At 34.0% G+C, this 26,600-nt stretch overlaps 1 protein-coding gene across 2 annotated transcripts; it reads right to left on the bottom strand.

Moving 5' to 3' along the window:
* Positions 1-685: 685 nt before the first annotated feature.
* On the bottom strand, positions 686-25,961 carry LOC149793411 (UPAR/Ly6 domain-containing protein bero-like). 2 transcript variants are annotated; one of them, XM_089967400.1, is made up of 4 exons: positions 14,518-14,638; positions 13,575-13,703; positions 8,143-8,337; positions 686-3,274 (listed from the first exon to the last, which is right to left on the bottom strand). In XM_089967400.1, exons 2-4 carry the CDS (start codon positions 13,618-13,620, stop codon positions 3,087-3,089), a joined length of 429 nt encoding a protein of 142 aa, XP_089823526.1. In that variant the 5' UTR covers positions 13,621-13,703; positions 14,518-14,638; the 3' UTR covers positions 686-3,086. The 2 variants fall into 2 exon arrangements, with proteins under 2 accessions (XP_089823526.1, XP_089823525.1); XM_089967399.1 differs by lacking the exons at positions 13,575-13,703; positions 14,518-14,638 and adding an exon at positions 25,802-25,961.
* Between the last annotated feature and the right edge of the window lie 639 nt (positions 25,962-26,600).

Genomic DNA, 26,600 nt, shown 5'->3' with positions numbered 1-26,600 from the left:
TTGATTGAAACTCTGTATATTGAAATGAATGGAAGAAATGAACAACATATATTCTTAATTTTGTTATTTTATTTTATATGACACGCAAATATGACAGATATCGTATTTTAAGCACGTTAAAACTACATTATACATTACAATGTATGGAAGAAGACTTGCCGTATTTGCCAAGCATTCTACGAATATGATTTTCCACATAAATAACATGATGGTATTATGAATTTATACTAGTAATGTAAACTTGCACATTATAATTGGCAAAAATTACGAGTAATATACATATGTTGAAAAGGTCATAATATTTACATCGAATTGAGGTAATACAATCGGCCCACGACGCCATTTTTGATGTGGCCGTGGAAAACCCCTCTACGATTAATTGGTCGGTTAAATTTAGATTTATATGTTCTGATGTTAAGTAATATGTCATTAAAATCGAATGTTAGTAAAGATGATTTATTTTTTACCAGCGTTTGGTTACCTCACGGCGAATCAAAGTTTAAATAGAAACTTGTAACATATGCATAGTAGATAATGTGTAATGCGTAGAAATGCGTAGATGGGGGCAAAGGTAAAAGCGTAGTTAGGCGTAGACGGGGGCAAAGGTAAAGGCGTAAAAAAGCGTACTTGGGGAGTAAAGGGTTAACAAAGTCTACATGGCATGAGTCAAATTCCAAGACAAAGAAATAGTTCAATTCAAATTTAATGTCCTCTACCATCATCTGCATACATTATATCAAATTTAAAACATGTAGATGTTTTAAAAGGAAAACATTTATATCTTGCAATTTCAGTATTTTCCCAAATATATATGAATTCAGTTTAACATGTACATATTTGTTGAAAATGTTATCAATCATTTAAAATTTAACTAAAATCACTTCTTAAAAAATCCAGGCTACACAGTGCTGATTCAAAGCTATGCTCTAAAAATATACAGGCAAAGCTATTCCTACAAGATAACAGACAAAAGATAAAGACCTTAAAATAAAAACCAAGTTACTGAATTTTCATCATTCAGTGTACTCTTCAGATATATCTCCAATTGCCCAGAGTCAAGACTTCTGCTGACTTTAAAATCCAGTCAGTGTTGAAAATCAACTTGTTTACTGAAATTCAACTAAATACAAAATCTGGTTTAAAAAAATCCAGTCAAAAAATCAACTTTGTTCATAAGTACAATGATATGTATAAATGTAAACAACGACCTTTGGTTTTACCCAAAGGTCACTCAGATCAGGGTTTTTTGAACTCCTTCATTGTCAGATCTACATTTTTTTCATTCAGAACTAATTTACATGTTGCACGAAGTGTTTAAGCTAAGTGTGGCTAATGGATCGATGATAAATGAAAATCACTTGAGCTCCTGTGCTCTCTAATCAACAGAACTCAAAGTTTTCATTGTAATTCCTCTGCTAAACATCATGTACAAAATACAAACTAGATCATATTCAAGACTGTCTCATCTCTTCAATACAATAATTCATTTAGAATTTTTCTCAATCACTTTTGGTTTCTTATTTATTTGTATGAATAATTTTCGATTGAAAATCAAGAGCCCTGCAAATTATAAAATCTAAAAATCTTGACTAAAATTCAAAAGTCTTGATTATTACAGAGGCCCAATACCATATGAATTATATAATAACCCCATATAGGAAAATATGCATTACAGAAAATAATCAGAAGCATTCTTGTATTTTTTGTAGCAAGCCCAAAAATAGGTATTTATGACCCATACAATCAATGACATGAAATTGACTAATTAGACAATAAATCATGGAATATTTTGACCAATTATTCCCCTTAAGTAAACTGATAGACTCAAAGGTAAATCCTAATCAGCTTGTAAAAATAATAAATCTTTGTTGACAAGTCTCAATACTGAAATTTCACAAAGTTTTAATGTATGACATCACATTATGAACCAGTGTATTCTAAAACAAAATGTAAATGACTTTCATTAAAAAAAAAAATTACCAGCTCAAGTTTGCTGTCCAGATTTTATTGGACGTTTTATTCATATCAAACTCTGTGCAAATATATTTAGAAAGTTTTTTGGGGAGATGACTTTTTCATTTGTAATCTGATATGAAAGCGCCAGCGGCAAAGCTCATTCTGGACTACTACTGCCAAATTCTCTAAAAACTTCTGCCTTAATATAAAAAGAAAGTCACCGATCAGCTAACAATTAATTTTTTAAATAATAAACGGCTATAAAATAACACTGACCAAAACAGCTATAATACATGCCTCTAGATTAGACTAGAACTGTCTGGAATAATATGTCATTTTTATACAATACTAAATATACAGGTATCTATCTTTTGAACATATTCATGAGAATTTTTCTTAATTTAATTTTTAAAGCGACGACTAAAGATTAATACAATTATTTGTATACAGCAAATATATTAGGATTTGTAAATGGCTAAAATGAATGGTATTAAAGTTAAATGAATTATGTATTTGTCAACGTAAATTGAAGGTTTGATTTTGAGTTACACGATAACTCTGGGAATGCAACTATTGCGTAAGTTGCTGGTTAGTTTTGCAGAACACAAAATGCTGATCCTGCTAATGGTGGTGCCAGAAATGTGAAATTACCATGCCCCATTGTTTCCTTTCCATGTATTACTGATTACAGACCTTTTAAGGATATCAAAGAAGGGGGCAAGGAGATGGAGCAAAAGTGTTATCATCAGGAGGCAACAAAAGAATCTGTATCAGCTGTCAACTAGATCAATAATCAAGAAAGTTATTGAATATCGTGGGGATTACATAAATAGAATGCACGACAGTAAAAATAACACTCATGCTGCTCATGTACATACATGACATGTTCCTTGGAAAATAAATGCCACTAATTTGATCAGTACGGCTGACAACAGAACACACTCGGAACAAAATATTAACCTAAACTCTTAGTTCTATCCATAATCAACTTCTCACCACACTCTTATTTTGTTAGAAGTTAAAACTGTTGTTCTATCACGGGTAAATCTTTCCTCAAATTAAAACAATGCCGAGATAAAAATTTATATTAAAAACTCTCCCTAATTTAGAAAATGCATATATCAAGGATGTTATAATATCAACTTAAACACACATAAAAGGGACAAGAGAAGAGGAAATGACATCAGTATGTGACTCTGTCCATTGCAGTTGTCTTTAGTACAGTAGCAGACGGTCATCTCTCTGTAGTCATTACATGAGTTCCATGTTAATTCTTCAAGCTCTGCAGGTATGTTACAGGTTCGAACAACCTTTTTACCTGAAGAAAAAATTAAAAAGGAAATATAGAAACATACAAGGATTGTTATTCTACATCATCAGTGACACAAAAATACATGACTGTTTACATGTCTTAAAGCAGGCTTTTAATATTGTGGACTAAAAATTTATATTTTCTCCCTGTGTTCTGGATTAGTTGTTTGAGAAAACAACATATGTAACCTATAAGTATACACTAAACATTAATTAGTAACAGTATCGATGTTCTATTATCTGGCAGTGTGTGTTCTCCAACTAGATGTCTGCAGGCATTCATCAATTACCATATCTTCTCTTAAACTACTAGAATTACACCAAAACTTTAGTTTTCTTGACATTTTCAATTTGTCTTAAAAATATATGAGTCACAAAGGTCAATCAAGACAGATGGTATAAAAGTGAAATTACTGCACAGGTATGATAGATGTAAATGAAGGATGAATGCAAAGATGGATGGACTGAAAACATTACATCATATTCTCCACCTTTCAGCAGGTATATAAAAACCAACATTTTTACGATTTGTATGTATTTAGAGGAACTATCCATTCTGAATGAAGTGCAACAAGATTCATGTCAATACACCTCTCCCACGATAACTCGCACACAGTGGAGTCCACAAACATAGACTACACCATAAGAAAGGGCACGAGTTACAGAGGGACCTCCAAAATATGGAAAAAATCTGCTTATTCGTCGAGAAATCAGTGACGGGTATTTAAGGAAACATCTGTGCATTACGTCACTGCTTTTTGTTTTGTCAATTAGCCTGGTTCTTGGAAGGGTATTAAATAGTATACTGCGGGTCAGGAGTCACAGCAGCTGCATGGTTCATACTGAACTATGAATGATAGATTCAAAGACTTTTCCCAAACTTTCAAAGACCACAAACAGAGATTTCCAAGACCTATTTTTGCTAACATTGTGTATACAGGTTATATGAGAAAACAACAAATGCCAAATACTACAATATTGTTTACTGATTAAAGTCAAACTATAATTAATTTCCTAAATTAGCATTATAATGATCTGGAAGATAGATTAACATTTGTTATTTTTTTCAGAAATATGTAACATACGTATCAGATTTAATACAAAATAAATTGTTCTCTTAACAGACATCAGCACTGTTTTAAATGCATTATTATATTTGCTTTTTTTTCTCTTCAATCATTTTGGAAAGAGATGCCACCACTGTCATCTTTTCCTCTGCTCTTCTCCTAAGAGCATCTGACTCTGTGACAAGCACAATTTGTCCTTTTAACTCTGCCTCTTCTGCTTTCTGTACAGAGGAAGCATGTAGGCTGGCAATGTCAGCTTCAAGACGCAGCTTTTTGGCTTTAAGTTCTTCCACTTCATCCAAGGCTAACTCCAGTTTCTTTCCTTTTTGGTTTTTCTTCTCATCCTTCTCCTCTGCTTTCTTCTTATCCAGATAGGCATGGTACTTATGTCTTGCAGAGGAGGCATGTCATCATTTCATTGCTAATGACGATTTCCAAAGGTCCACCTGCTTTTCTCATTGTGTCAATGATTAGCCTTTGAGCTCTGAGGCATTCTCTGCTGAGGTTCTCAACAGATACCTGTTTGTGGACAGAAAATCCTCTCTCCACTGTTGCCTGCCCATGTGACAACAACAACATTTTCTGGAGAACATTCCAAAGTTCAACATATTCCTTTCTTTTAGAAAGGACAGAATAAAACACTTCATCAAGGTTGTCATCTGTTCTATTGAAGCATTTCAAGGGATGATTGTCCAATTGGATAACTTCATCCACTAATTTTCCGAATTTTAATGAATCTAAATGAAAACAAATAACTTCGTCATGAAGTTCATGATGTATGAAAGTAATTTTTAATTCGGTTTTACATACTAGTAAGAAACGCTATTTAGACACAAATTACCATTTAAAAAATGGCTTCTGAAAAAAGTGAAATAAAATACAGGGGTACAAACAAACGGGGATGTATAGTCAGACTATAGATACACAAATCAATTTCGGCAATGTCATTTTTGAAACAATTTTTTTTATACCACTGGGGAAAAAGGTCGAAGGTCGGCAATGAGAAACGGGGACATTCCATCAACTGGAAACACATTTTTTCATTCTTTTTTTTATTTGCCTAATCAAATGATCTGACTTCCTACAATTAAAGCTTCACAGCACACGTTAACGCCATTTTTTTTTTATACTCGCAATTCAAGAACAACAACTCTTGCTTAACTCTACTATAGTGTACGCATGCGCACTTTGAAATTGTTTATCCGTGATTTATTACAATGGATATTTCTATATTAAACCAAGGAACATTATTATGTAGAACAAAATTTTCAAAAATGATTTTTGTCCCTCAAACGTGTTAAATAAACCGACGGTATAAGTAAATTTAAATGGGCCCTCTTTTGCCATATCTCCCAAATCATCAAACTAAACAATATCTTATTTTATACCCGAAAAGTAATGAGTTACCATTATTTTGCCCCAAACTACCAATAGCTTATACTTCTGCATCTTTGTTCCACTAAATGAACAGTATGTAGTTACTAATTTGCGATTACCTTTGGCATGACTTGTAAGGGCTCCTTCTCCCATTGAAGCCAAGTTGATCGTCTTTTTACACAATGTACAAAACATCTTTCGTTTACATAATTTATCCTTTTGCAGCCATTCCTTGTATTTCTCTTGTTCAAGCCAGATATCGTTGAAAGAGCAAAGACCTGGCATTTTTAAACACTGACGATGTAAATCGACTGAACAAATTTTGAATTCTCGAGCGTTAATACTTTCGTGCACTTTCTACGTAGAGTGAATTAGTGTAATGAACATTTTGATTGGCCAAAGCTGATGGACTCGTCCAATCAAATTGAACGATTCGTCAAAAGAAAGAAGCCAGGAAAACCAGCTACATCGGAAGCTAACGACCTTAGGCAATTTTATTTGTGACTTCCTTTGATGAAGTGTGTAGCCGTCTTGCTTTGATGAAGAGTGCATGTGTCATTGAAGTCGCCGCCAAGGACAACTTTGGATGGCCAAACAAAGCCTCTTTTGTTATTGCGGCGGCAATGAAACTGAACGGGTCATCAAAAGAACGAAACCAGGATAACTAGATTACATCCGAATCTAACAACCTCGGATAATTTTATTTGTGATTCTGGAAAGAAATTACACATTTTTGGGTTTATTTCAATTTTCAAAGACTTTTAAAGACCTCAGGGTAATATGCTCGACTTTCCCAAACTTTCAAGGCCTTGAAAATGCTACCTCATTTTTCCCAAACTCTCAAAGACCTTCAAAGACCGTACGAACCCTGAGCTGGGCACTAGACTAAATGTTGATACACCACCAAACAAAATTCCTATTTTTCACAAACTAACAAAATTTATTTCGTAAGACAAACACCTATATCGAAACTCAGTTTTTGTATTGTACAATTAGTACAATACTGATGTCACGATTTCATTGAAAGTAACTAATTTCTTATCGTCCTTGAGGATATCTCTAAGTGCAAGTTCAGGAATTCTCTGAAAATCGCTTGCCAACAATGACCCGTATCTATGAAACCAAGCTCTTTTTTATTTTTACAAAGTATTCGTTTCACTTGGTTGCCTTGCTATCTTTGATCCCAGTTATAAAGGAGTCGGTTAATTTAAGGTAGTTTATGTTACATACATAATAACATTTATAACAGTGTCTGCCTGATCAAATGAAGTGAGTTCACCCTACATGACTGGTACAGCTAGATTTTAAATATGTAGGATTTGCACGCCTTTTAACATTTTTAATTCCACCTCCTTTATTTGATTCAAAAGACGTGATTAACGTGATAATACAAAGGAAGCCAGCTTTTATTTCAGTGAAACAATACAACAAATACTTCTGCAAATCAGTTATCAAAACACGGTTGGCACTTAATTAGGCCGTAAAAGAAACGCTTGTGGACATAGCCGTTATGGTAGATTGACAAATTTTACATTTAAATACACATTGCATTTATGATGATAAGACTTAAGTGAAACTAAAAGATAGAATTAAAATACAAATTTCACTTAATAAAATTTTTTAATCTTAATGTGTTGCAAGGGCTAGGCATAAGTAATATTTTCATTGATCAAAATTTCCTTGAATATCTTTCATTACGATGTACTAAGAATGTCATTTGGAAAGAATGTAACCAATCATATGACTTCTTATTAAAAGTTGATGATTAAAATTTCCAGGTCATATCTACCATTTTTGACCATAAAATGAGTGATACATCAATGTTTCAGTTACCAATTTTAATTGTGATTTCTTTTTCAAGTTCAAGTTTGGTATCTTCTGGTTTAAAAATGGGATCCATGCCTGACCCCGCATTATAAGTGGGTTCATTAGTTATCTGGGTGCGAGTTATCGAAGGAGTGGTGTACCTAAAAAACAATGGTGCTGTTTTCAATCCAATATGCAATGATTTAGTGACACTGTATATTGGTCTGAAGTGGTTTTAAAATGATGTTAAAATGGTGGAAACGTTTTCTTGCATCTGTAATATATACTGTAAAACTTCACTAAACTAGCTCCTCTATTTACATCACTGCACCACCTAATATTAAAAGTCCATCTTAATACTCTGAAACCTCTTTACAATGACCACCTCTAAAACTGGTCACATCTTTTAATCCCACACTACCTGTATCAAAGAACATGTATGAAACTCTGCATGGAACTACATGATATCCCAATGTCTTGAGCTATGCAAGTCCTTTTTATTAGAAGAAGAAACAAACAAGAACATAGATAAAACAAACAAATAACCAGTGATAACATAAAACTAAGAAAAAGTTAACATTTATCTACAGTTTGGACAGAAAAAGAACAGTTAAATACAATGTACCATAAGCTCCAGGCATATCTGAAACCACCTTCTTGCATGCATCACTTTCAAGTGACCGAGTACTATTTTTCTTTTCTGTTAATGGACAGGGTCCACTGATATTCAATTTCTTGACTTCCTCAGCTGAGTAGCCAAATGTTTCTGCACACTTTGGGTGGCGGACAGAGTCACACTGGAAACACTGCAGGCTATAGGCTGCAAAAGAAAAGAAATAACCAAAAACTAGACACGTATTCATGGAATGCCGATGCTCTACCACTACATTCTTTGCAATAAGCAGAGGTCCCTCACAACACTGCTGTTCTTGGGGCCCAAAAAAATGTAATGTATTATTGGCAAGATTTTGTCTCATTACATGGAAAAAGAATTCATTACCATACACAAGTAATAACAGGAACTGTTGTATCAGGCACCCACTGTACAAGAATTTTTAAACACCACTGTATAAATTCCCCATACCTTTATGAAAATCTTAAATAGTTAGATAGAAATGATGAACTGTAGTTCTCCACTTACACAGACTCTTATTATAAGCTCTCTATGGCCCTTCATTCTCAGTCTATATATCACCCAAAGTACAGTACATGATTTTTCATTTCTCTATGCTTCACAGGAGGGTAGGAGATAGTGAAAAGGATTAAGAAAAAACAACAGACTCCATCCATCCAGTCATCCTGAGAGAATGCAATGCTTCTCTGCACACCATACTTTTTCACAGCTATCTGATGACTACCACAGTGGACCCCACAAGTGTATGCTATAGTCTCAGATATAGATAGCAATTTGTCTACATCATGATCTCTTTCAGAAGCAAGCTTACCTTTGATAATGGTAATGCCTCATGAACTTTATTAATACTGTTCCTTGTGTAACGAATATAATTTAAAATTTACTTTAAAACACTACATTCCACATATTCAGTTATGTCCCTATTTCTGATGCAGTTTTCATGATTTTGTTTTAAAATGAATATTAAGTCATTGATATTATACTTTAATCTGTGGAAAAAATGATAATTTTTGAACAAGTGCATAAACAAACTTGCATTCACATCTGACTCAAGTGAAACAAAATCAAACAAGTTCAATTGGCACGAGTTCTCATTAATATAACATACAATTTCTCAATAAACAATCTCAGCATTTCAGAGGGGTACTTAAAACTTGAGAACGCAGTTATGGCAGTTGCTGCATGTGCAAGAAATAAAATTACTGACAGAAGCTAAATGACGATGTTCTGTTCCAGAAATATAAAGACAATCGCAAAATTAAGTTCATTATCATACTCAATTATTGTGAAGAAACGAAGATGCATTCATGCACTAAAATAACAGATCTGAGTGCATGGGCAGTGCATAAATGTACGTTAGCCTCGGATATACACGTCTGTGTAAGAGAGAGAGAGAGAGAGAGTGAGAGAGCATCAATTAGATTCTGTATCTTCTAAAGTTTTTGAAGATAGATGCTAATGTGCAAACTATTAACCTAGTACAACATCAATGGTTCAGCCGATGTGGGCGTGTGAAAAAGCTTGCCAGTAGCTTCTCTTGGGTTTTCCTGGATTCTTCCTCCGCCATTAATACTGGCTGCCATGTATAGCCCTATCGTGTGCTGAAAAATAGCGCTAAACCCTACAACAACATTAATGGTGTGCCATGATGTGCAAATTTCGTGTACGAACTGACAACCTAAAAACAACAGTAGCTCTCGTGCAAGTTTATTTCCTCAGCCATTACAATGACAATGACAAAAAGCAATGTACTTTGAACAGCATTTATTTTAATGAAAGAGAATTTTGTTAAATCATACATTACAATTACAGGCTAATCAACCGTTTAATTCCTGTAAACGATAATATCAGTAACAGAAACAACAACTGGAGAACTAACCAATACAATTTAGTATTTACATTTATCTATTATATCAATGATATCACCTAAGTAATGATGATTTGTTAATGAGACGAGAGTGTTGAAAATAGGTTTATTTGTTTACATTAATAACTGACAATAGTCCTGCTCTAAACTACTTACAATGTAATTCAACTTTTCGCTATTAATAAGACCTATGCCATCGGAATACTACCCAGCTCCCCTTTCTGCAAAACTACCTTGCAAAAAACCAATCTTTGCCTTCTACCAATTCAACAGTGGAACATATTACCAAAAGAAATAACATTTAACTTGAAACTAGTATATGCAAAATTTCAAAACCTACTTGAACCTCGATAAACATTATTGCCTGTGTATTCTAACACTGATAATCACTTAGACCAAGTCGGAATATTGCCACGGAAACCAGTAGTTTAAATAATGATTTATTCTGAAATCTTAATTCCAACAATGGGTACTGCACATGCAGACATACTGAAACAGCTGAATACTATTAAAATGTCAACAATATACGTCTCTAAAAGATCTAGCCTTTTTTTATCCTCCAACTTTGACTTAAAATTATGACTATTTTTGGGGGGGCAGTTCCAAGTACATGTACTCTGATAACATGCATATTATTTATGGCAGTGCAAACCTTCATAAAACTGAAAATATTTTTCACCATTATCACAACCACACTTATTCTATCTTCTCTCCATTATATCATCTCTGCAAAAATTACACATACTCAATTTAAATATAAACATGTGTAGGTTTATATTTGGTTATGATCTATCTACTTTATGTCAGAAGACAAATACTGAATATCAGATTAGAATGCTTCTGTGATTGTTTTTAATAAGCTTTCAGCTTTTTACAGACTCCACTGATACTACACTGAATTGTTTTCTCCATATAGCCCTGTTCAATAAGGATTGTTATATCCCCTGATTTATTACCTCCCCTTGCATGCTCTTCATAAATAAAGATAAAATTGGCCTGTTCACAAAATTTTGGGGAGCAAAAATGGCAGACGCAAAACCGAATGTATCTGAGAGAAAAATCGCTCCAGTTCGTAGTTCTTACAGATGTTATTTTTGTGTAAGCAGCAATTACAGAGGGAAATGTGTTAACAATAGAATAATTGCATTACATCAACAACTGCCCAAAACAAATAACATCCAAAACATACATAAACTTGGGGGGGGGGGGGGGGGGGGCAAAAAAAACCCCTGCAAACATGTACATAAAAATAAGCAGGGAAAATATTGATATACATTCAGAGAAAAACATATCCATACTAGAATATTACATTTAAAACGTTTTATCATTACAGGCTTCTATGGGTGATATTTCCCGTGATTTATAGGGGTATTTTATTTCCAGTAAGCCATTTCATCTGAACATTTGTCACAACAGTCTATAACTCCATCTGGACTTGTTCCAAGGTATGGATAGTGTGGCAAAACAATTTAATCACTTACATACAGCTCAAGTTTTTGTGTGTTCCTTGGCATAATCTCGTCTGGCTGCTGCTTTGTGACTTTCCTCCAACGTGTTGCAGCTGTTTCAAAATGGGTGTAACCCATAACTGTCCTCAATGCACTTTTAGGCTTTGTGTTATCCTGTTGTTTGCAGATGACCCCAAAGTTTGAACTTGTCAACCTGCCTGACCTAGCTTCCTGCCAGTTACTTATGTTTGCTTTTCCTTTAGTAGTTTTCAATAATTAGTTTCTACTTCACTACATTTTAACATTTGAAAGTAAGTTTGAAATTGTTCACCACATTCCTTCAAGTTTACCCTATCTGAGTACAAAAAATTTATATTATGCAAAACTGGCATGTCCTGCTTTTTGTCTAAGCCGTTATCACCACGGCTTAAAATAATTGCAGCATGTGGAGTAACTTTCTTAAGCTTCTCATTAAATATGCTCAGATTATCCAAATTTTCAATTTTGCGCTTTGGTGTTTCATAAATGTTAGCAGGTAAGTCACCATATTTTAGTTTCTTAAACACAATATTTTGAGATTTCTTGGGACTGAGTTTCCTTTTTTGGGGTTGGTTCCATTTGCATTTTGTTCAATACAAGATAGTTGTACAAATCTTCTGTTCTGAACAATGGCAAATGAGTCAAATCACTTTTCCATAAGCCGTTTAAAGTCCATGGCTCTGGAATCTTTTCTCAGAGGGGTATACAAAATATTTTTGCATGACATTTGTAGTCATTCTCAGTGTCGTCTATTTGTATTTCATGTACCGTACGCGTGCCTAAATTGACAAGTCCTTGTGAATGCTTGATCAATTCAGATTTATTCCCTGACATGTGTGCACCTCTGTCTCTTAAATAAACCTTCAATTCACGAACTGATAGCTTGTCAAAAGAACATGGGTCATCAATTCCTTTGTCAGACGTCATTTCATCTAATTTTATGCTCACCAGAAGTAGATTTAACAAATAACAATAACTCGGGCAAGGGAGGTAACAACCCTTCTTAAACAGGACTATACTGTTGCATTTTGTGTCCATTTGCTATTTGAAAATACTGAACATCAATTATATACAGCATAAGGAAGATGATGACTGGATGGATGTGTTGGCATTTCCTCCCATCTGCTCTAGTCAACCCCGGTCCCTCCCTTGACCCACTTGGTTTCTAGTGTTATGTACTGGCAGCCAAAATTTCAACTTAGAAATTCTTTGTGGATTTTATAACCAATAGATAGATCTTTATAAAACTAAAAGAACAAAACAGATTACATGTCTACCTCGTCTGGTTCAAAAGTTATGGGTAAAAATATTCTCCATAAAATGCAGAGATTTTCTTCAAATTTGTCAAATTGCATAAATGGCCAAATTAAGTAGTTGATATTATCGAAACTAATTGCAGTTTAAGTCTGGAACTTTCCAGATCTCTTACATTCTATACAGAGACATTGCTCAATTTTTTGGGGAACTCAATTATCGGAAATAACAATGTAGCAGACCCCCCAAATTAACGATCTTCACTAAACTGGTCAGCGGCAAATACAGCCGCAAATATTAAAAGTTCAATATCTTGGCCATTTATTTATCAATTTTTAAAATTTAAGGTGTATTGTGTTCAGATTGCTGTAATCTATCTAACGATTCTATATTCCATGGATTTAAAAGAATTTAAAAAAAAAACATCTCCCTACCCCCTGGGCAGAACTTACATGATGTCAACATACAACCACACAAAAAAGTAAAATCTGCACAATCAATAACAAAATTTTATTGAAATATAAAAATTCATGTTATTTAACAAATTCAATATCAAAATGTTATGTCTGTTTGGAAAATCCCCAGTCAGCTTTGCATAATATCAAAATCTCAATAAAACAAATACTGCAGGAAATCTTTAAGAAACAACAAAACATCTGATTCAGAAATTGATTCTAAATTTGCTTCTGCAGCAGCTGTCAGCGCATGATGCATCTCCTTCTGCAAATTTCTATGCCTAAAATCATCTTGACATGAGGCTGAGCAAATCTTTTCAAAAAGTTCTTTAATTTGATCAGAAGTGACCGGAAATTTACTTTTAAGCTGATGGAGCTGGATCAAAAAACTTGAAGGTGATGACATCTTGCTCTTGATGCTCAAGGGCTATTTTTCTCCTTTGCCCTTTTTAATCAACCATGTAGACATACGGTGGAAGTCTTCATTCTCTGTAAAAGTGCAAAACAGCACAGTTAATAATTTATAAGACCTTTATCAGTGCAAAATTTGGGAAACTGATTTTTTTTTTCTTCCACAGTTTGAAACTTAAACATTGCAAACAAAAATTATCAAACTTTTAATATTTTTTTTGTGTATATTCTAGATTGAGATATTCAAGTGGTAGAATTTTAAATGTTTAACTTTGTGAGCATATTTTGTTTTATTTTACTTTACCAAAAAGCATTTTGATATATTTATACACAATACCAAATCATGACATTGAATGATTGATTGCTAGATTGGGAGGATGGAAATGTGTTTTTTGTTTATTTTTATAGCAAAGAAACAGACAGACATACAGAGATTAATTACTATTTGTGTATGATAACAGTATAAAAGTGTTGATTTCCCAGAGAGACCAACTAAAAATAACAACGAAACTTCGACCAAGAAAAATATTTGGATGAAAACAGCAGAACGAAGAAATACATCGTAACAGAAACCTACTTCCGGTTTATAAACGTCCAATAACTGTGAGAAAATGAGCAAAAAAAACCAAAATATTTATGAACAGAATGATTAATTATTCACTCATTTTACTAATTCATCGAATCAATATAGGTAGTTACTATTTATTAAAATTAAATCACTCTCGCAGTCTCGGAATGCAAGATAGGTTAAAATACGGTAATTGTGAACTTCCTGTCGCAGTATACACGCATTTTATCGAAGAGTATCTTATTTAATCCATTAAAATTAAAATAAAAGAAATGCATAAAAATATTCATGAATGTTTGGAAAAGCAAGAAAAATCATACTTACCAATGTGCTTTGCAATTTCTCACAAACGAGACCAAAATCTGGACCACCTGTCGATGAGAGGTCAGCCATTTCATTCGGAATCACCTCACAGGGCGTGACTCGAGATATTTGAATATGACCTTGCGGTTTACACGCTTGCGATTGGCTGCCTTTAATAAGATCTCGAAGCCATGCATATAATTAAATTCAGCGAAAATTGGGCTTTCCGGCGCATATAGGTATCATATATCAATTTTTAAAAATGGCCGAGATATTTAGCCGGGAAAATGAACCTATTTTTTGAATGCTTACCAAGAAAAGTTAATTTAAACATATATATTTCAAACTTATATGAAAATAAAGGCCGTTCCCTGCTCTACCATGTGGTGCTATTTTTAGGTGTTGACCCGGTGACTTCGGAGTTTAAATGGAATTTCCCTAGCGAAGGCAATATTTCTTGCTTTCACTGCGAGGCGCTCAGCTGACCGAATCGTGCCCAGCAATGAAACTGTTTTTTTTAGATGAAAATTAATGTTCATTCTCTTATTTTTATCAACAAACCAAACAAACAGTTAAAAAGAGCAAGAAATGAACTTTATTTCAGCATAAATTGTAATATTGGTGGTTCATCTAACAATGACGATATAGCTCGTAGAAGATGATCGTTTTTACGTTGCTCTGTCGAAAGTGCTACACGTCTTAAGGGAAGCTGCCAGTACATACTAGTGTAGCTCTTAAGAGAATTGATCTGGAAAATTCATTTGTTCAAACAATCACTTTGTCATGTCAGGGAGAGGTTTATATACCAGTTTGTCACGGGGTCACCAGTGCAGCTATTGCTACATGTTGGGTCATCCGACAATTTGTGTTAATGAAACCTATTACTGCAGCATCCAGTTTCAGATGATACCCATTGTCTTGCAGTTGAGATTCAAATAAAATTGTGGATTAAATATAATTATAGAAAGCTGTTTTAAACTGGGGTAAAACAATGAAATGACTTTTGATGTTTTATTAGATTAAAAAGCTTTGTTTTTTATATTGTAGATAAAGTTTTTATAATGGTAAGCTTAAGACTACCATACTATTAAACTACCAATGGTTCACAATGTTTAAATGATGCTGCACAAAAACAAACACATCAGTAATTCATTTTGATATGTACAGGTAGTGTATCAGGACAGATGCATCACAGTTTATGACAGTTAAAAACGCAAGGGCTGCGAAAATAAAGTGCTTCCTTACGTTTAAAAATCCAGCAATCTGACTGAGGCTAGAACATTAGAGTTTTTATGGAAGGAAATATAATAAACTATTAAAAATGCCTATGCTCCCATTTAAACATGTTAATGCCTAAAGACTAATGTAACTGGTGTATGAAAAAAAAAGTTCTCTTTTTGATTAATTGTGCTACTAGAGCCTCTTGATCAGATTAAATCATTTCAATTATCTAATATTTAACACAATCAATGTTGTGGTCAGATTAGTTAAAATGTTCAGACACTAAGGTATCTTTATGGTTAAGGATATCCCTCAAGTGGTCTTTTATTCAATTATATACATGTGTTATATCTACCCGACATCACACAAAAAACTTGAACAACGTATCAAATTTATGTTTTACTTTTTTGTGTTCCTTTTCCCATTGAATAGTATACATAATAAAGAAATAGGAGTACCAAAAGTATTTATGTGGCATTTACTTCCTTCGTAAAGCTGATTTGTCTCTCTTTATATATAGTATTCAAAATCACTATTAATCAATAGCACTCTACATTTGACAAATTTTTTAAACATGCTTTTGTTACAGTTTAAGTGTTCCCTGACTGGCTAGCTTTCATCATTTAGCAGCCTTGTCTATCCCATCAAGTCAGAAAGATGCATCGGATACCATGCAAGTCTTTTATGATTCGGCTTTTCTTGAAGACTTCACCAATGCAAGTTTCAAAATGCTAAATGCATTTTGTTCTGGCCAAATTGTACTTGTCCAAAGTTTGACGTCAATATTTATAGACAAATTTAAAAATTAAAATATTAAAAATCGAATGATTATAGATACACATGTACACATCACATTATAACGCCATGATGGAAAAGGAAATCAATAAATTTTCCAACCAGTGGGCACAAACTGATTATTTCATGCTCCAAAGTCAAATACTGTTGTTTGTACGTGTAAGAATCTCATATTTTATCCATTCTGACACAGTAACCATGTCTGTAAAGGAATAAAGCCAGAAACATGCCAAAAACTATCTAAAGAAATTAGTTCGTGATTTTTGGCATCTCAATAACCACACACTCAAAGTCACAAATGGGAAACGGCATGCGTCCCATAATATGCATAATTATAAATAGATCTACATGTACATTATGATCCCCCTGGGACATTAGTCCTCACTACAAAATGGATGACAGGACATAAATATGGTCACCCAGACTAAGTTTTGAAACTTTTTGAACCTTCACAAATAAACTTGCCTATTTTGATACGGGAAGAAAAATGAAACGTGACAGATCATCAATATACTTCATATTTAACTTAATTATTGATTTTCATGTTTATCTAATAAAACTGTGGTGACTGGTAAAATACAGCAAACTCTGTAATTTGTTTCATCTTTATGCTAGTAAACCCCCAGTTCTCAGGTCTTCAGGCCATGGGTATGCAATTAGTCTTTAGATCAAAACGATCAGGAAGCATCTTGACCTCCTTGTCTGTTACGATCTAGCATCTAACCAGCACACTATACGTCTTGTATCTACTCAAAGGAAGCTGACACAAAACTTCAAAGGGCCCAAACAACACAAAGATGTACATTTGTGATGGATTAAAAAGTTTGAAATGGCTAAACTTAGACTAGGGGAGGGGATCATGTCCTATCTTTCATTTTGTTGAAGGTGGGGGGGGGGGGGGTTGTCCAAGGAGAATTTCTATTTGGCACGGGGATGGGGTGGGGTTTGTCTGTACCCCTTGGCAGCCATAGTGATAATAAGATGACACAATCTACTTATTTTATACTGTGAATGAAGCTAAAATAAAAAACCAGAAGACTTTCTCGCACCATCCATATTCAATACTATTAAATTTGTGATCTGTGACAAAACAGATAGCTGACATGCACCTGTACAAGTATGTGTTCTGCTAAGTAAAAGTTTTTGGAATTCAAAGCCCACTTGTCAGGTAAAGCATTCCCTTTTTCTGGTTTGGCAGTGTAATCAAGATTATGATTTTGACTGGTGAACAAAAATATAACACTGTATCAGACTAGTGTTGATTATCTCTAATCATAGTAAGTAAAAAAAAGAGTTTTGATTACAATCAACATTTGTAACTTATTTACTATTTTGCGCTGGTATGCCTTGCTGAAATTGTCAAGTTTGGAACCCCTCTACAGTAGAAACTGCCAGGATGTCCACCATAACCATCTGCTATTAACTTCAGTGAGAAGAGTCTACTAATGCAAATTGGGACACTCTTATTACTGGCAAACATTTTAAGAACCACAATGTCAGGGTGATAAATTAGCACTAGAATATGTGCGTGCAGGACTTTTGGGCGGCAGAACAACAACAAATGAACAGGTCTGACAGGAAAGCAGTAAAACCTGTAATATATGACTCCACCTTTGCCTTATAGATGGATGTAATTCAACATGTCATATATTTATGTGGTGGTATTTCAGGGCTAGAGCTTACATTTGGAGGTTTTCCTGTTAGACAAGATACTAACTTAAGATATTATATGTAAAAGTTTTTCATATTCACATGCAAAACCCAAATTCAGTAAATTATCAACCACAACCCACCAGAATCTACCATGGACAGGCCACTAAAACTGCACAAAATGTGAACTTTGTGACAGCTGTAGAGTTACTGAGCAGACATGGAAAGTAACAAAGATTTGTTCTTCCATCTACAAGTTAGATATATATATGGGAGAATTCTCAATTTTATAATTTTAATCTCATCAAGCATTGTTATTATGCCTACCCCTTAGATCAATTATAATTATAATTGTTATTATGCCTGCCCCTTAGATCAATTATAATTGTTATCATGCCTACCCCTTAGTTCAATTATAATTATAATTGTTATTATGCCTAAAGTGTTGATATGCCTGTAGTGGCATGCGATGTGGAGATGTGTCAAGTCTTTTAATGAGAATCAAAATTTTAAAAAATCCATGATTTTCTGGTCTGAATTCAATATAATTCAAAGTGAATGTTTCTGTCCAGGAATAGTACTGAACAGCACTTTTCATTTCCAGTAAATAATTCAAAATATGTGAATACAAACTTCAATCTAATACAGCTAAAATTGCTAACTAAATTGCTGGCAACAAATGTGCCAGTAAAATGTTTGACTTTACATGATACAAATAACTTAATAACCAAATATGTGAGAAATGACACTCAACAGTGGTGCAAAGGATGCCAGGGTCGCTGAAGGCCTAAAGGGATTTTTGCACCCCAAGACCTCTGGCGCCCATGGTTTTGTTAATACAGGACCACTGGCACCTGGGGCAACAACCACCCACCCATTATCATGCTACTGAAACTGACAGAAAATACTTCCAATGGCATAATATTACTGATCTTAATATTTGAAAAAATTCCCAACATTAATCCATAACAATCACACAATGGGTCAGCTATTATTAGCATACATGCTGGCATGGCAGCAGCTAAATCAACCTTGATCAAGACATTAATCACTATTTTCAGATATGTTCAATAACTTTTGACCATGATAAATTCAGAGTGTTTCATTAACGAACTCTATCTGAAGAAATATTTTCTGTAAGGCCATATATTGTGTGTGTGTGTGTATATATATATATGTATATAATAAATGACCTGCCCACCCTCATTTTCGAACCAGTGGAATAGGAAACATTTTCTTGCCTAATCAAATAACATCATTTCAGAAGGACATGCACTGCTTACTAATGTGTTATTTTACAGAATACATGTATATCGAACCCGATGGCCATCAGACTTTCGATAACGAAAGTACATTGGTGTCAATAACGTTAATAGCAAATAAAATTCCTATAGTATATATCAAATGAATATTGGTGTTCAGTTGAGGTACTTCAACTAGTCTACTGTACATGTCTTTCATGAATAGTCATGAAGTCCACAAATAATTAATGCTGTAATACATCACTGTTGAATTGTTTCAAAATTTGCAAAATGATATTTTGTCCTTTTCAGGATGCAAAATATTTTTAACGAAATTCCTCTCCTCTAACATTTTTCAGTCATATAACTCCACAAATCACATTGATAAAGCCTATTTCTCTTAATATCTGGCACCATTTGTTTTCAATTGAGACTGGTCCAATAAGTACATGTATATCAAAATAGAATGATTATGTGACATGAGGTTCCACATTCAAGAAACCCATCTGTTCTCTTGGAAATGTTTCTGTTTCATGTACAGTTGCTAAAAATAGAAAATAAGGATATCAGAAGGAGCAGCAGCCAAATGTCCCACTCTCAAACTGTAATTGTTATTCATTGTCTCGCTCACTCTTGATGTGTTTAATCTGAACTTGGAAACATTTTCTAACAAAAACATTTAAACTGAGACCTGGTTGTCCATTTTATTAAATGGGTTATTATGAATGGGCGGGTACCCAAGCATTGGGGTATCTGTTGACATCTTTGGTGACATCAAATCTTGTGTTGCAGCTTTCAACTGAGATTAGTTGGCCCAAGGATGACACTAATCAAAATTGGATTAATTTGTACACGCATGAAAAATGGCAAGGTTTCTCAGATTAAGGGAGAAATTACATAGCTCATAATACAGAACCCAGCAATGTTTACGATCAATATATTGCAAGATTCAGTATCATTCAGACAATTTGGCACATACAACTCTTTGCATGTAACAATAGCACTGATGCTTTAAGTAATGCTAGCCACTTCCTTTAAAGACCAACTGCTTGTCAGGTTACTAAACTCTGAAATACGTTAAAAAAAACGAAATACACAAATATTTACATATTTTCAGTGTATACATCAGTGTACACCCTAATACTGATTTGTAACTGTTTTAATAAGAGAAAGAAAAACTAAGCAATTTTGATGCAAAATATTAGATTTTACCAATTTCTGTCACAATTCCTGAAACGTCAACACGTACTTTATTTAACCATACTGGAGTGGTGTAATAAATGACGAATTTGTCAAAACTTAAAATATAAGAGTGAGCTTATGATTGTGAAATGCCTGAATATGTGTGTGTGTGTATGTGTGTGATTGGGATATTGAACACAGCTTTAAAAAAATGTCAGTATTCTATGATTCTTCATTGTGGCAGTTTATAGTGATGTCTAGCACAGGGGCATCATGCCGCAGACAAGCAGCATCATATCCCACTCAGTCACATTATCCTGACATTAGGCCGACCAGTCATAACACTAATCTCTTAATGCTGAGTGCCAAGCGAGGCAGCTGTCAGTATAAATTTTTATACGTCTTTGGTTTTACTCAACCGGGGTTCAAACCCATGACCTCCTGCATCCGAGGTTGACACTCTAACCACTAGGCGACCTGACTGATCCAAAACCAGGTAAAAGATGGAAAAGGAGAAGGCAGAAGAGCAATGCGTTGAGACTGTCTAGTGAGTACTATATCACTAGGAACTCCATGTTATTCATACTTTGGAGTGAGACTGCCTTGTACACATGCATCAGCAAATTCAAGAATGGTCAATAGATGATGGAGAAACAGGTGTTCTGTTCTGATAGTGATAATTACAACAAAATAGTGAGTGGTTACGAAGGATTTGATGTTATGGGTCAAAAGAAGAGGGGATCTTTGTTACCATCTGCATATTAAGTTCAATCAAAATAAATTTATTAATTATTAGAGAGCAACCAATAGTCGAAATGTATTTCTGCTGAAAGATGCATTATGAAATACCCAGTTGGTTGCCGATACCAGTAATGTCAAAATAAAAAAAAAAGCAGAGATCTATTTGTTGGTCTTGTGTAACCCAGTGTCTTCATTACATGAACTGGGTAACACATAGATTAAGGTAGTACATAATTACTACAAAAATACATTTAACCAAACTTAATTTTGCTTTTTTGACCAGTATTCAAACAAATTAAAATCATAATCACGATAATACGTTCATCTTCATAGTATTACAGTAAGACTGTTTATATGGAACGCCAGAGCTGTCTTAAGATGAGAATATTTATTATATGCTGTGTTTTTGTGCTTATTTGATGTGCAAACTTCTTTATATGCTATGCAAACTTCTTTATATGCTGTGCAAACTTCATTATATGCTGTGCATGTGTACTTATATGATGTGCAAATGTCTGTATATGCTGTGCTTTTGTACTTAAATGATGTGCAAACTTCTTTATATGATATGCAAACTTTATTATATGCTGTGCTTTTGTACTTATATGTGCAAACTTCTTTATATGAAACTTCATTATAATGAGATGGCCGATAGCTGCCACCAGAATACAACATCAAAGTAACATTAATCTGTCATCAACTTGTTATTAGCACTAGGTATTCCAAACTGCCTAAGTTCAGCTGACTAAACATGGAAAACCACTGATTTTTGCTACTTTTCTTTTTCTTTCTGTGAACTGATTTTGTATTCAATCAATAAAAAATTTACATGACATTAAAACGTGTTCTTTCTTCTTTTGAATGGTATTGTTTGTTTTTATTTGTGTTAATTCTGAAGGTTTAAATGAATTTTTTAAAAAGATGTGTTTAGGGAAAAAAAATTCCCGTTGTTAGAATTTTATCAGTCAGGGGAAAAACTGACCTTTTTTAATTGGATGGTGCTCCGCGCCTATCAAAGCTATTTCCACATATATACCGATGAACAGAGAATTGAAAGCCAGTTTTACTAGTGCAAATAGCATAAATCTAAGACTATATTTTCAACCAATTTTTTCTTAGGGTAAAGTCATAACAAAATGTTTAATGCAGTTTTTGCGGACTTCCTGTTATCATTAAAAAAAAACACTGAAAATAAAATATTGTTCATTTTTCTCTATAATTGAAAGATTCAAAAATATTATGCAAATAGGCACGTAGCCCCATGTGTCTAAAAATAGCATACGATTCTGCGCATCTTGGCTTCTGCTAAATTCAAAGCCTAAGTTCTTGTGCTTTTCTACATCAGAGTGTTTCTGCAAGAATAATTCGCCTAGCCTGTGATCTCCTAGGACCAAGAGGAGATGACAAAGACTGGTCTTTGCCAAGAATGGCTTGCATTTTTGAAAGAGGAGGGAGTCCCCAAAAGCATTATTCCTAGTTATAGGAGCAACAGATTTAATTGTTATTTTCAAGCAGCATCAGCTGTTTGTTTTCACAAGGATAGTATTTTGAAGCTTTTTGAAGGTGGTGTTTTAAGCCACAAAAATTTAAAAATTGAGAGTCTTGTAGTTGATTTACAAGACCCAGCCTTGTTAAGTATTTTGCAAGCTCTTTGTTTTATTATCAAGTGACTGGTCCATATTGGAAGTTGGTCAACAGCAAAGAAAAATACCATGAGTTTTTCAAGTTTGTTCAAAACATGGTTAATTGTTTGGATACATTTTCTGTTGATCCAACAATTATTTAGTTGTGATTTTTCCATTTTGGGGAAAGAGTTTGATACCCACGATGAGTTTTTCAAGAATTTCTTGACTGCTTCTTTCCAGGAAGATGATATGTTCATGGATGTTTTAAAGTCACTCTATCTTGAGACAGTGATGGTTGCCAAAAAACAGCTATCCGACTTTTTGCCTGATGGTTGTTTTGGAAAAGATCTCCCAGAAGACCAAAAGAAAAACATCGACCATTGTCCTTTAATGAATATTTTAGGAGAAAATGCTTTCGGTGATCTTGACTTTGACATCGGAAAATGGCGCCATTGCTCTCTCCATCACCGTTCTACTGTTCAAATGTTGAAACAGAACAGTACCATCAGCTGTCTGAACACTAAAAATGCATATCATGTTGCAGAAGTCATGAAAAAGAGCCAAAGAGAAAGCTCATGTCTACAGACAACACCATAAGAAACAAGAAAAGATTGTCATGCTGAAAGTTAGAGAAAAAATGATCGAAAATGAAAGGATTAAAAAGGAGAAAGAAGTCAATGATGCAAAGAAAAAAACAGACATTGTTGCAGAGATATCCAAAAATGGTGGACCATGTGTGAATTTACATGATGTTGAGAGACTCTTAGCTACCTTCTCCAATGTGGTTTCTGCAGTTGAAACACAAATTCGCTACCTTAAAGTTATTCCTGGAGCAAAACATTTGACAATAAATGGGTCTAAAGAAGAGCTTATCATCAGATTAAGAGCACATTTTGCAGGCAGAGACAAAAATGATGAACAGCCTAATAAAAGGCGAAGATTGAATGAAGATTTGAATAGCTCTGTGTCAGATGACAGTTTTGAAAACAATGATGAGGACAGTATTTTTCACTTTGATAATCAAGGTAAATTTGTTGCCATGTTTTATGACAACAATTTTTACTTAGGACAGGTTATCTCTGTATTAAATAAAGAAAAAGCTTTGGTGAAGTTTATGGAGAAATCGAAAGGGAGAAAGGACTATTTTAAGTGGCCTTTGATTGACAATGTTGCAGAAATTGATGCCTGTTATGTGTTCAGATGGGGATTTGATGCATCACCAGTATCAAATGATGGAAGAGTGTGGTCAGTCCCAAACATTAAGCATCTCCTAATAAAATATGATGAAATAAAGGCTAAATGCGTTTAATTTTTTATCTTTATTATTTTTATCATTTTCATGTTTTTAATACTCTGAAGCTTGCTTTTGCGTATGTTGAAATAATGGATAAATTTTGTCTTTTCATTTAAGTCTAGGGCTGATATATGGGCAGTTATGTCTATTTTATTTCAGTTTAATTCTTTATATCTTTTTTAATTTTACATCTGTGATGCATATAGTTTTATTGGATAGTGCTTAAAAAGACACAAATTTTGATATATAATTTGTCCATGTAGCTTTAAAATTGTAAAAGTTGTGAACATTTTACTTTATAGTGTCTGTCAAATTGAGCCCAAAAGTGTCCCGCGGTCAAAATGTGACGTTTATCCAAATTTGTAACGTTCTAATTTTTAAACCATTGCCATTGTAGGCTTGAAAAAAATTGAGTGTAATCTTAGTGATATCTTGGCCTTTAAATATCAGTAGCTGCTTTGAATCTTAAAAAATATTGTTACTGTGTGCCATTAAATGTGGCCTTCCAAAGCATTTTCTTCAAAAATTGAGAAGGACGAGTTTTTTGCAAAACTGAAGCTGTGTGGCTTGCTCAATTTGTACTTTCCATTGTATAATTTCTATTTATTCATGTTACTGGGGGTAGTAGTTGTGATTTATATTGTTTTTTTGTAATTAGGTGAAACACTAGCTTGATTATGTCATCACAAAGTAGGTTGTCGGCCATGATTTTGTACAGGCACACAAAAATCTTAAGTCCAAATTTACGTTTTGTTTTGTAATTTCTCACCTAATTGACCGACAAAAATAAGTTTGGTATCATTGTTTTCAGGAAAACAAGCTCTATCTCTTTATATGTCTTATTGCTGTCTGCTAATTACTGTTAAAAATGCCTTGGAATACCTATTAGCACATCATGTAAGGAAGAAAGCACAGCATATAATAAATATTCTCATCTTAAGACAGCTCTGGCGTTCCATATGTTTATTTTCGGTTTTTGATCGTACATGTGTTTCGGTGCTTCAAGTAACCCTGCCAACAATGGGGCTAAGATCAATGGAACAGTGGAACACAATTTCTCTCAACAGTAACAGTATCTACAATCAATGGAACTTGGGTTGTCTCTTTGCTTAGAACTTATCAATCAGCCCATACATGTACTATACAGGAGTTGTATAACTGATACTATGCACTACTGATCACAGAGGTTCGTACTGTTGTAGCTTAAATTTTACCTACCAGTGATAGGTACATTTTAAGCTACAAGCCTGTGATAATAGTACACGAGTAAACAGTAAGATCGTAACTTTTCTTTTGTTTTTTACCGACATGTAAGAGCTAATACATTCGATTCATTATTAGATCACACGATCATTATTAAACAAATCTGAATTGCATGTTGAACGATCAAACAGATTATTTATCCAAATAGCACTTAACCCTTAGCTGCCTTGTTCAACGCATTTCAAAATGTCTGTGTAGTGCCTGGATAAAATGTCGAACGTGAACTAACCAGGCCCTATACACTTTCTCGGCAAATATTACAATTCGTAGGCTTTGTATTATTATATACATACCCTCTTTGATCATCAAAGTTAGAACAGCAGCTACCACAAATACTGGTAAACCAACCAATGCCATTGTTTCCTGTGGAGTGAGTGCTACAGAGACGATGTCAACAGTAAACTGCCTTACACGGAAAATGCCATATACGGACGACTTCGTATAATACTGTCGTACATGTACAACAGGCCCGAGATAAGCATTTGTAATTGCGAAATCACAATCTTGCGAAATCTTTCCGAGTTATTTTGCAAGTAAAAAAAATAATTACTTTTGTTAGTGTTTCTATTTTAGAGTCACGATATTAAATCAGACAATGCTAATTAGAAAATACTATATTTGAAAATGAGCACAGGAGCTGAACGCAACCAACCACTGGGGCTCGTATGGTTGATTACAATTTAACTATCAATCATAAATATAGATTGTATTATTTCATGCTATTATCTATGACTGACAGTTAAATTGTGAACAACGATACGAGTCCATGTGCACCAAACAAGCAGTAACACACTGTCTTTAAAATTTAAACCACCTGGTCGTAAAAGTAATACAAGCTACGTCTAAGTGTGCATCAAATGAATACTGGAGCAGTGAGATGTTGTTTTTTATATCTAAAAAATTAGATGTAGTGACATGGTCATTGTGACAACCCAAGCTGTGCAAATAATTTAGTTTCAAAGATGTGAAATAGTGGTTTGGGGGTTTAACGCCACTTTTCTGCACCTTGCGGCCATTACAAGAACTGGTGGGGGTGGGGTGGGGGGTGTTAGAAAAACTATCGACCAACGGTAAGCTTTCTCACATGCTCAC

Source organism: Sinohyriopsis cumingii, chromosome 8 (assembly GCF_028554795.1).
Source record: "Sinohyriopsis cumingii isolate HCF-2022 chromosome 8, ASM2855479v2, whole genome shotgun sequence".
NCBI lineage: Eukaryota > Metazoa > Mollusca > Bivalvia > Unionida > Unionidae > Sinohyriopsis > Sinohyriopsis cumingii.
Note: the sequence above shows the minus strand (reverse complement) of the source record. Positions and strands in the feature narration are given on the sequence as shown.

Coding starts and splice junctions, on each gene's coding strand:
- LOC149793411 (XM_089967399.1), bottom strand. CDS start 25,865: ATGGCATTGGTTGGTTTACCAGTATTTGTGGTAGCTGCTGTTCTAACT. Junction 8,338..25,801: donor AACTTTGATGATCAAAGAGG/GTATGTATATAA, acceptor TTTCTTTTGCAG/CCTATAGCCTGCAGTGTTTC. Junction 3,275..8,142: donor AGATATGCCTGGAGCTTATG/GTACATTGTATT, acceptor TTTTTTCTTCAG/GTAAAAAGGTTGTTCGAACC.